Source organism: Echinops telfairi, unplaced genomic scaffold (assembly GCF_000313985.2).
Source record: "Echinops telfairi isolate 266 unplaced genomic scaffold, ASM31398v2 ScPeMD7_70;HRSCAF=299, whole genome shotgun sequence".
Classification (NCBI taxonomy): Eukaryota; Metazoa; Chordata; class Mammalia; order Afrosoricida; family Tenrecidae; genus Echinops; species Echinops telfairi.
Window position 1 is genome coordinate 5,347,280 of NW_022103968.1, and position 11,121 is coordinate 5,358,400.

At 55.1% G+C, this 11,121-nt stretch overlaps 1 protein-coding gene across 1 annotated transcript in view; it reads right to left on the reverse strand.

Annotated features, from left to right (window-relative positions):
* EDRF1 (erythroid differentiation regulatory factor 1) overlaps window positions 1-11,121 on the reverse strand; it is a 37,638-nt gene that overhangs the window by 13,211 nt on the left and 13,306 nt on the right. The window contains exons 3-14 of the mRNA XM_045291385.1: window positions 10,698-10,764; window positions 9,776-9,901; window positions 8,761-8,885; window positions 8,284-8,440; window positions 5,889-5,990; window positions 5,577-5,698; window positions 4,955-5,066; window positions 3,024-3,171; window positions 2,840-2,948; window positions 2,489-2,600; window positions 1,226-1,495; window positions 141-212 (exon numbers count right to left, since the gene is read on the reverse strand). Of these exons, the coding sequence (XP_045147320.1) occupies window positions 141-212; window positions 1,226-1,495; window positions 2,489-2,600; window positions 2,840-2,948; window positions 3,024-3,171; window positions 4,955-5,066; window positions 5,577-5,698; window positions 5,889-5,990; window positions 8,284-8,440; window positions 8,761-8,885; window positions 9,776-9,901; window positions 10,698-10,764 (1,522 nt within the window). The remainder of the gene's footprint in view (window positions 1-140; window positions 213-1,225; window positions 1,496-2,488; window positions 2,601-2,839; window positions 2,949-3,023; window positions 3,172-4,954; window positions 5,067-5,576; window positions 5,699-5,888; window positions 5,991-8,283; window positions 8,441-8,760; window positions 8,886-9,775; window positions 9,902-10,697; window positions 10,765-11,121) is intronic.

The following is an 11,121-nucleotide window of genomic DNA, read 5'->3' on the forward strand; positions in this document are numbered from 1 at the left end:
GAGTTGTATGAGCCCCTAATAAAACGATTAAAAAATAAAGAGAGGAGACCATTTACTGCTCACAGGCCTGGGCCACTGAGGGTGTGTAGGCCAAACACACAATCCACTGAAGGAGGGAGACAGACCAGGCTTGAACTCACCTCCAGGACGTAGCTCAGAACCAGTCGACAGCGCTCTTCTGTGTCGTGGCAAACTGGGAACGCACAGCTGGGCTTCAGAAACAAACATGCAAAACGATTACCCTGCCACCAACACAACCGCCTCCCGGGGCCCCCCACCCGCCCGGGCAGTCTATAGTCCGTCCCCCCACCCCCCGGGCAGTCTGTAGTCTGTCCCCCCACCCGCCCGGGCAGTCTATAGTCCGTCCCCCCACCCCCCGGCACCTGGCCACAAGCAGCACCAGATTTTGGCCTACGGTGTAAACCTGTAACTTAGAAAAGTGCTGTGAATTAAGACGAGTGAAGTGTGTGATCACCTGGCTAATAAACGGTGTTCGATTAAGCGACTACAAATAGCGTCAATTAAAGTCTCAATTATCCAAAATCTTCCAGAATATACCTTGATCTAAATACTTACATCTTTATACAATAATTCTGTCAGGACCAAAAAAAGTCTGGGAGGACTGAGTCCCACCCCGCCTCAGTACAGGCCCCGCCTCCTCATCCCCCTCAGCCCGAGCCCCCATGACCTGACTCTACGCCTCACAAGCAGCAACACAGTATAAATCACGTACTTGCTGGGGATGGCTCCTAGTAGCCCCCCTCCTACCTAATGAGTCAGGTGTCAACACCAGTGCCCACGGCAGGCAGGGACAATGACTGAGAAATGAGAGCCCACAGCTCACTCCCTCGGGGAGACTCGACTGGGGGAGTTAGAACCAGTCTCGGTGCCATCAAGTCCATGCCAACTCCTAGCGGCCCTGCAGGACGGGGCGACACGGTAACTCTTTATGGGTGTAGAGAGCCTCCTTATGCGCCCTGGGAGCGACTGGTGGTTTAGCAGCCGAGCATGCAGCCCAGCAGGGCTCCTCTTAAAATCATGAGGGGGAAACAACAGATAGACAGACAGACAGTTACTTTCCCTTAACAAAGAGGACAAAATCCCCTCCCAGGACCTCAGCTGCACCGTGGCCGGCTGTCGCTGGTACAGTCAACCAATAGCTAGCTGTCTCTCCACACAGGGACGCACTCTCAGCCGCCCCCCCCACCGCCGGCCCCGGGCTTACTCGGATCTGATGGGTGGACTTGTACTTCTCAGGCACCGACAGCTCCCCGACAGACTTGATGATGGCCACGGCCTTGCTGTCCTCCGCCGGGTCAGAGCCGGCGTGGAATGAGCCGTTCTCATCGCTGTCGGCCAGCTCCTCCTCCTCCTCCTCCTCCTCGCTGTAGCTTTCTTCCGAGTTTTCCTGGAGGGGCGACTCAGCACTCTCCTCTGTCTTAGGCTCGTCCAGCTGGAAAAGCTCGGAGAGCATGTAATTGGCCGAGGCGATTATCTTGTAGAAGGGAAAGGAAGACACTGAGCACTGGGAGAGGCGGCATCAGGGACGTGCCCACGCCACGGCCACGCAGATGCGTTTGCAAGGAGCTCTTCCTGCCCGCGGGCCCTGCCAAGGTGGGCAGAAGGGGAAGCCACTCAGCCACTCACTCTGTAAGAGCCTCCAGGGATGGCTGATTTTCTACAGGGCACCCCACTCCTGGTTCCCCGCAACCCCACTGACTGGACACACACAGCGGCTGCCCAGGCGCAGGCGGTGACATCAATGTCAGCCGGACAGCACTCGGGGAACTGGCACACTTTCTCGTCACAATGATGAGGCTGGCGCCAGCTGATCATTCACAAACCCTTTGCCCTTCACTCCATTCTGATGGGTAGCCTCCAGACAGGGCAGAGCAGAGCGACCACAGCATCTCCGAGGCTTTAGTCTTACCGAGAAGAGCCCTGGTAGCACGGGGGCTAGGTGCTGGGCGCACGAATGGCAGGAGGTGGGAGAGAACCAGCACTACTGAGTTTTCACGTCCGCACCAGCACTGCCCAACAAACATGCTGTGCAGTCAAGCACGAAACCGGAAACTCCAGTAGCCACGTTAAAACAGAAGTACCTGGTGAGGAGTCTTCCAATCCAATACCAGGCCTGCCGATTTCATCCTGAGCGAGTAACCCTCCGGAAGAGGCCAGAACTGCCCCAGCCCTCCAGCACAGAGCAGCTGGGGCTCAAACTGCCCAGCTGTCAGCAGCCAAGCACTTCACCAGCACCCACCAGGAGCCCCTTTAATCCAGTCCACACAACACGCTATCATTTTGCCACACACGGTGTGGTCCCTCACCCTCAGAATCTTTGTACTGTACACCTGCAGCACTCAGGTTAGGCCTAGTCTAAGAGCCACCGTGGTCCCTGGCCACCTTATCAGACAGAATACTTGGCACACACAGAACCGCCCACTGACTGCCCAGGCCATGATGTGAGAATGGAGGCTGTCAGCCTTACCTGCGGATGCCTGCTTTTGTCCAACAGCTTGACACAATTCAGAAGCAGCGTCCTGACGGTCCCGTAGTACTTCTTATTCTGGCCCTTCTTCACCATCATGCTGCAAGCAACCCTGAAGAAGACGTCTGCGTCAATTCGCTCCCGGCTCGCCCCCGGCTGCAAAAGGCTCAAGGGCAGGATGTTCCCACTTGCCCAGAACCAGGGCTGACTGAACGCAGTTCCTGCCCTTCCCCGAGGCCCCGGCGCTTTGCCGAGTAATGTTTGGAGCTGGTTAGTGCGTATGTGTTCTTACGCAGTGACAACCCACACGCGGTGGGCTAGGTGGCCTCGGCCCGGCGGGCAGTGCCTTACTTGTACAAGAGGATGGCCACGGGCATGGTGAAGGGGTTCTGGTACTTGTCTTCTGTTTCTTCACACAGGGTCGTGAGGTCATAGAGCTTCACTATGTCGCTGCCGCTTGCTGAAACGACAGATAAGCTTCACTGTGTGGCAGGCACCCCAGGGTCCCCTTGGGTGGGCTCAGGAGTTCGCTGACCTTTGAAGAGCCAGTAGGTGTGTCCCTCTTTGGTACAGTTGGATTTCAGAAATGATAAGATGTTCTGTGCAATGTCCTTTATGACTTTAGTGGAAAAGTTGGAGTTTTCCAGATTGGGGATCTCTTCCGTCTTGATCATCTCATACTTCTATAACACACAGAGCAGGGCTGGTGGAACGAGCGGGCACGGGGCGCGCTCTGCGCAAAGCAGCCACACAGCCACATCCTGCCAGGCTGCCGAGCGAACCTCCCTAGCACACATACCCCGACACTGTGCTGCATCACCTCCCTCTAAAGGCTGCCCCCAGAGACCCCTCTGGTGAAGAAGTCCAACAGCAGCCAGGCTGAGGCGGCCACAGTCGGCTTCTCTAGCCCCGGACCCTAGCCATGGTCATGCTTTCCGCATACCAGACACGCGTGGAGAGCAGTCCATCATCTCCCCGCTGTGCAGCGGTCCTGGGTCCCTGTCTCAGGTGGAATGCCACCAACATTCTAGCCCCAGGTCTCACAGGTCTCAGAGCCACGGGTCCCCTGACTCATGCTCACCCTTTTCCCGCCAACGCCTCACCCCACCTCACTGCTGGATGATCACTTCAGGGGATGGGCCACAGTGGCCCCCCCCACAGCAGCCCCTGCACCCCCACCCGCTGGACGGTGGGCCCAAGCAGGCATGCTTTGAGGCCACCCATGACCCCGCAACAGGTTCAGAACCAGCGGGGTGGCGTGCAGGGGCCTCCAACAGGCCAGGCTCAGATAGCCCCCTCCTTGACACCGAGCGCCAGCTGGAAGGCTGACACCCGGTCTGAGGGGTGTCTCACAGGGAGCCAAGAAGATCCAGCGGGCAGTGCACTGAGAGGGACACCATCTGTAACGTGAATGCACTTGGCCCGCTGCCTGGAAAGCACCGTTTCCTCGTGGTAAGGTGGCTTTATTCACAGGAGTCTGATGGTTCAGACACTGCAGTCAAGGGTCTAGGACCAAACGCAGGCTTGGGGAGTGCTAGCTGCTGTCCCCACGGCCAAGGCGCACCATCTCCTGGGTGTCACCTGCCAATCCTAGACTAGCCAGGGCAGCGCAATGCCTCACCAGCCTTGTCTCCACGCCTCCCTGCTGGCCCTACATGGGACCTTGCAATCAACACCCGCCTCCCCCTTGATATCAACACCCATGTCCCGCCTCCCACCTCCCTGTCGCTAAGGAGACCAACTCCACACTCCAGTTTCCCCTTTAAGAGTCTCCACTATTTGCCCATGACTTTTCCAATCTAATTCCCAGGTTTCACCAAACCGGATTCAGCACAGTTGTCTGTTCATTCACTTCTGTTTAAAATGTACCTGGGTATTTCGATGCTATTAAAAGGGCACTTCTCCCACACAGCCTCTCACAGCAGAGCAGAAGGACCCCCACCCCGACTCCTGGGTGTGCACTCCTCTCCCAGTCTGTCCCCATCTGCTCTGCGGCCCCCACCTCCTCCCATGTTACATCTTATGAGTGACAGCCAGAGCACAGCACTGATAATGGGGACAAAACCCACACCACCGGCCATTGGTTCCTGCGGGTGAGCACACCTTCCTCCCTCAGGAGCATTCAAACCCAGACCTTCTGGCTAGCAGCCCACTATGGCACCCTCAGGGTGTCGCAGTGCCTTGTAAAGAGCATGCTCAGCGAAACCGCCCCGGGGCCTCCCCCACCAGCCTCCTGCATCTCCGGAGCAGCGAAACACTGCCACCTCATCCACATTCCCAGGTCATTACTAGGGTACATGACAGTTCAAAATAAGAATTCGACAGACACAGAGATAGCAAGGGGATTGTGTATGTGAAGACCTTCCACAAATAACGTGCAGTGTGACACTCGGATCTCTCCAACTTAAAGGGGAAGCCCGCCCAGCAGCGGAGCAGTTCTGGGGACACAGGAACAATGGGCCTTACCTGCACAATCCCGTTCACATGGAAACACATCACAAGCTCGGGCACATTGCATATCAAGTTGTCCAACCAATAATCAATTCCAGTTAGCACATTAATTGGTTTGTTGTTATCCCTAAAAACACACATTTCTAGTGTTACTCCGTTCAACTAGGAAGCTGCCTGACACAGCACCTGAGACTTCCCCCCACTTAAACACAGCCACCTTTCCCATCTCCAGTCTAGTCTCTTCTGACTGACGATCCCAGAAGATGCAGTCAGAGAAGTGACTGACACTATGGGGGCGGGCCCTGTGAGGACGGACATGGCTGCTCCTCGCAGCCAAGGCGAGAGGCCAGCCGCACACGGCCCCTCCAAGCAGGGTGGAGCTGAGAAAGCGCTCACACTGTTTAGTGGGACGAGGATGAGCCTCACAAGCTGGAGCCTCCGGCAGAAGAGGCCAGTCAGAAACTGGCTGTTGGCATTTGCTGACATGGAGACCGAGCGTCTCCCCGACTGGGGCCACTTTAGGGGGTGAGGAAGATTCCTCCGGAGATGGGTGGACTCAGGAGAGGGAACACTGACTGTCAAAGAGGCATGCAGGCAGCGGGAGCTCAAGGGGGGCACACACTTTCGCATTACTCACCTGAGGCGCAAGCTGACTGCCGGGTACCTGCCGCCTCCAAATATGGGCATGTTGGAGCCAACCAGCATATGGATGTCTTCGAAGGTCCACAGAATATTCCGAACAAAATCATTTTTAAGACCCTTTAATTCAGAAGAAAACAGGAAATAGTATTCAAGGTCAGAAGAGCCACTCTTCCCTCCCCAGACCCACGGATGCAGAGGCAAAGGCGGGGTGAGGTGGGGGTAGGGTGGGAGGGGAGGGGAGGGGGAGGGAGGGTGGGCAGGGTGGGAGGTGGAGACTGAGAGGCTCCCGAGCGCTGGGTGGGCGTACCTGACTGCTCTCCCCATCATTGAATAAAGGAGTCAGGGTTTGGTCTTGGGGTGCTGAGGTCACTTGCCCCACTATGTATGTGGGCTCAAGAGGCTCACTGTCCTGTGAAAAGTGCAAGAATAAGGCTGATCTGGCTGCCACACTGCATCCAGCCAGGCCACCCACACTCAGAGCACCCAGATCAGGACGTCTCCCCAGAGGGCGGGCAGTCCACTGTGGAGCTGAGCGAGCAGCCACCACAGCCCACACTGCATTGAGAGTAGGCTCCGAGGGTCAGGGCGATGGCTTTCATTTCTGGTTTTTGGTGAGTGGGGAACATCACTGCTCTTGAATCCAACCCCCCACCCTCACCCCCACCCCCACCTCTACAGAACTGCAAAGCTCTCAAGAAAGCGGCCCTGCTGGGATGAACGAACACCCCTAATGATCTGATTCCCTCCTGTCTCAGCGGGTGCCAGCCCTTGGGGGGCTCACCGCAGATTCCCATGTTTGAAAAAGGCACTCTCCCAGCCCTTTTTAGAGAGTAGCAACACTCTGTAACACTCCGGAAGCCTCTAGGAGGCCTGCCAGAACACCTGGAATGTACGCTACGTGACCCTGGTGGCATGGTGGGCTCAGTGTTGGGCTGCTAACCACAGGCCAGCAGCTGGCGCCCACCAGCCGCTCATGGAAAAAAAGCAAGGCTTCCAGCTTGTGTCAAGATCGGCAGCCTCAACATAAATAGAAGTGAAACCAGACCGGCGGCTTCGGGAGCCCACAGGATGGCTCTACTCAGTCCTGCAGGGCGGAGGAGTGATTGACTCACCGGCAGCGAGTCTGTGTGATTGTGGGGTTGCCTGAGCTCAGTTCATCCAGAGCTCGCTGACACCTGGCTGCGAACCGCAGGTTTGAACCCATTGGCCACTCCCTGGAGAGGCCAGCTTGTCTCTGTCTCAGAAACCCTAACAGGGCAGTTCTGTCACACTGGGTCCCTGTCAGCTAGAATTGAATTAATGGCAGGCAGTGGACTTGGGGCAAAGCAACATGGCTTTAAACCCTTAATGCCCAGGGAGGGAGGGAGAGGGAGATGAGTGGGGAGGGAGCTCATGCAAAGGCAGCACCAGGCAGGCCCCAAGCACTTAGGCCAGGCCTTCTCTTCTCTGTCGGAAGTTCTAACAACAGAACGGCAGGCTCTAAGGCTGTGGGCCAAGCTCCATGTTGTACCTGCCAGGTCCCCCCAGTATCGGCACCTACTAACCTCCACGGCTGCCCAGACAGGCCTCTGACCAGCACTCCTCTCTGGGAACAAGGACGGGTGAGGCAGAAGCTGCTGAATACTAGAGCACTCACTCAGTGTTGACACAAGCAGTGTGGGAAGTCTCCCTAAAAGATTACTGTGATGCCAGGCCAGCTCTGCTCACAAGGGAGGGCAGGTGGGCTGCTGGATGAGGCCCCTAACCTCGAGTGGAGACTGAGGAGCAGGTGCAGGCGGGCTGGAGGTGCGGGTTTGGAGGCAGGAAGAGCTGGGCGGAAGCCCTGGCTCCGACCTCACAGGCACCTGTTTTTTAGCAACTTCTGTTGACTTGTAAGACATATGAACAACACTTAGTATAGCGGGTACCCAATCTAAGAACGCATGCAAACACAACTTCCATGGCCTCAATGCCCCAAGGTGGGCAGTCCAAGGGAGACAGACTGGGCTTTCTACTCCCATCATCAGGTACAGTCTCAGAAACCACAGGGGGCCTATGAGTCAGCACTGGCTCGGTGGCAGTTTGGTTTTGAATTTACTACAAACATGAAGCGCAAGGCAAATGTTTCCTGGGAGCCCAGCCTGATGGGAAGGTGGGGAGCGAGCCGCTGAGAAAATGTGTAAGGAGAGGGAGAAAGCAACACACCAGGTTCCTGTCAGAGACAAAGCAGGCTTTAGAGTCTGCTTGCCATGAACAATGGCTGTCCAAGAACTTCATGGGAACATCTCTAGGGCTACTTTAGACCTAACTGCCTGACCGCAAGGGAAGGGAAGGGGGTCAGTAAAGTTCCAAACAAACCCGAGAGCCTAAAATGCAATAGGAAGTTAAAAATGTATGCATTACTAGCTATATTCTAAGACTTTAGGGCAATCATTCAAATGGGAAAATACTCGTACACTACTCCCAAAGCAAAAACCAACAGCCCACAAGTGTGCTGGCATCGAGTGGATTCTAACTGACAATGACCTCCCATATGTACAGGGTCTGTGAGGCTGCACACCGGTATGGAAGCAGAGAGCCTCACCTCTCTCCCCAGGACTGAGCAGCTAATGGCCTTGAACCAGCAACCTTGGCAATCAATGGTTCAGTGCTTATCCGACAGCACCACCAGGGTCTCAAAAGTAAGCCATGTTCAAGGCAAGGGAAAACTATCCACGGCTGACCTGGTTAGAAGCACCGGGGTCTTCGGAAACGGAAGGTGGCATCTCAAAGGGGGCCGGCCACGAAGCCCCTTCCGAATTGCTCATCTGGTCGTGGCTGGCCGACTCCTGCTGGTCTGCTGCTGACGGGACGGGCTGGGCAGTTCCGTCACCATTGATACTGGCCCAGTATGAAGGGAAAGAGGTCACCTTGCTGCTAAGATTAATTTTATGTAACAATCTACAGGTTTTTAAAACACACACTCTCACGACCGCACCTGCCAAACAAACAAACAGACTGCTATCAAGCCAACACTGACTCAGAGCGAGCACCTAACAGCCGAGTCCCAGCCATCGACAGCGTCGGCTACAACGCTCCGCTGTGTGGATGCAGGTGCAAGGCAGGTGTTGATCACTGCACACAGCAAATGATTGCCTTTACAAACTTCAGCTGGCATCCCAGGCAGACTTGCCCCTCCCGCCAATGCTGAGAGGAAGTACCTGTAATATAAAAACTTTGACAGGATCGCCTTCTGGTACCAGTGCTCCTTGCTCTTCTTCTTCCTCTGCCACTTCTGGTCAATGAGCCTTTGGTAAAACTCCTTCAGCCAGGTCCAATCCCCAGTCTAAATAACACGAGGGATTAGCACACAAACACGGCCAACCTGGAGTCAAAACCGCCTGTCACCAACTACCCCTCTGCGGGCATGCTCTTCAGTTTGGGAAGGCTGGCTCCTAAGCACACTCAACATTCTAAACCCACTCCAGATAGCCTTAGGGGGACACATGCCTGTCCTCTTCCCTGCACTCACCAAGCTGCAAGGGTGGCCCTTGCCCTTGTCTTGAGCCCCTGTGGGAGCCCCCAGACACACAGTACTTACAGGCCCGTGCCTGTGCTTCTCCGCTCAAAGCAGCCAGGAGCAGACTGTGGACTCTTCACGCTCACACCCCAAACCCACCGCCCAACCCCGGGCTTTTCAAACGAAGCCCATCTTTACGTGTTATCAGTTTCCCCGACTGGAACTCACTTTCCTCGGTCACTATGCTTCGAAGAGCGGCCTGTTCCAGGGAGGGCGCATGACCAGGTGGGGCAACTGACACCGTGTGCTGCTGCAGCACTGCTGCTGGAAGCTAAGAGGTGCCGGCCAATCCTTAGCACGTGGGCGAGGCCTTTCCCAGCACGTGCTTCGAGAGCCCAGCTTTAAGGGATTCAGCTAATTCTAAAACCACACATTCACAGGAGTAACTGTGAACAAGGTGGGCCGTGCTGCATCGTCGCCACCTGGGAGCTATCAGAGGGACTTCTCCAAATTTCAGCTCGTCCCTTAAACTCTGGGAGATTTTTCTCAACTTCCTTCAAGGGCCTCATCCTTCTCCTGTGCGCACCTGGCTTCCCCAGTAAACTGCTCCCCGTTCTCGCTCTCTCCTGCCCTCAAGAAGGTTCCCTCTATCCGGGTGCTGGGAGAGCACTCCCGGCCGTCAGCCATCTGAGCTGGCTACGGTGGCCCCGAGTTACCTGTGAGGACCTCATGAAGAGCTCCTGGATGTCCAGCTCGTCCAGCAGGAGCGTCCTTCCTACTCGGTGGACTGCCATGCTCACGTGGGACTTGCTGTAAGGGATCTTCAGGAGCTTTTTTATGTTCTAGGAATCAGAAGAAACAGTTTAGAAAGACCTTTCGGCGGTGACTTTGGAGCTTTCAAACTTAAACTTCACACCATTTAAAAACCACAGTAAGCCTTGGTTCTTGAAGGTTAGGTAGACGGTATTTCACATGAGTGACACACACAGGAGACACCGCCGCCAAATCAGAAGTCACTTCGCTTGGTAAATGAGACTGTTCACACAGGACTGGCCAACAGGTACTAACAGATGGAATTTCTTGGTTGAAGTGACCTGGGCTTCCAGCAGATCAAGCAAAACTGACCAACTGAGTATCAGTAGACTTGATCAGAATGACCACTTCTATATCAACAGGAGCCCCAGTGGCATAGTAGGCACTCGTTGGACTGCAATTTGAAAGGTCAGCAGTTCAAAACTATCAGCTGCTCTGAGGGTTAAAGATGGGACTTTCTACTCCCCCAAATCCTTACAGTCTCGGAAACACCCAAGCCCAGTTCTACCCTGTCTTGCAGGGTTGCCGTGAGTCAGCATCGACTCGAGGGCTGTGAGTAAATTCTCAACAGTGCCAACATTACCTGCAGTGTTCATTATTATTGAGCTCATAGGCACCAATATCAATACTATTACCATGGCCAGTGTCTTCTTGGGGGTGGCTTCCTCCTCTTAGAAAAAGAGAGAAGTTGCGAGTGCTACTTTAGTAACAAACAGCGTGCTTCAACAAGCTTTCTCTGATTTGATTGCTAATTTTGTAAGCTAACAGTGCCCACAGAGCATGTTAAGTATAGACCCCCCCACCAGCAACAAGGCACATGTTTACCTCAGAGTCGGAGACAACGTCCACATCATTGCCCACCGAATCGATGAAGTCGTAAGCCATGCCGAAACTGAGGGAAGAAAAGGCCGAGGGCCAAGAGGGTGTGCTCACCGAGACCCGGCCCAGCACGGTGCCCCACATCGCTGCCAAGCCGGGCGGCACGGCACCGAGACCAGGCTGGTGTTTCCGAGCGGCACGTGAACAGTGGCGTGTCTTAAACAAAACCTCGATGGCACCGAGATTGGATCAAATAGAGGAAGGATCGGCATCCAAGTATTCAATAACCACTTTGATGTTTGTGATCCCTGGGCCCCAAACTTCCCCCAGAAAACAAAGTCTGATTCTTCTCAGAGAGTGTGTGTGTGTGTGTGTGTGTGTGTGTGTGTGTGTGTGTGTGTGTGTGTGTGTGTGTGTGTGTGTGTGTGTG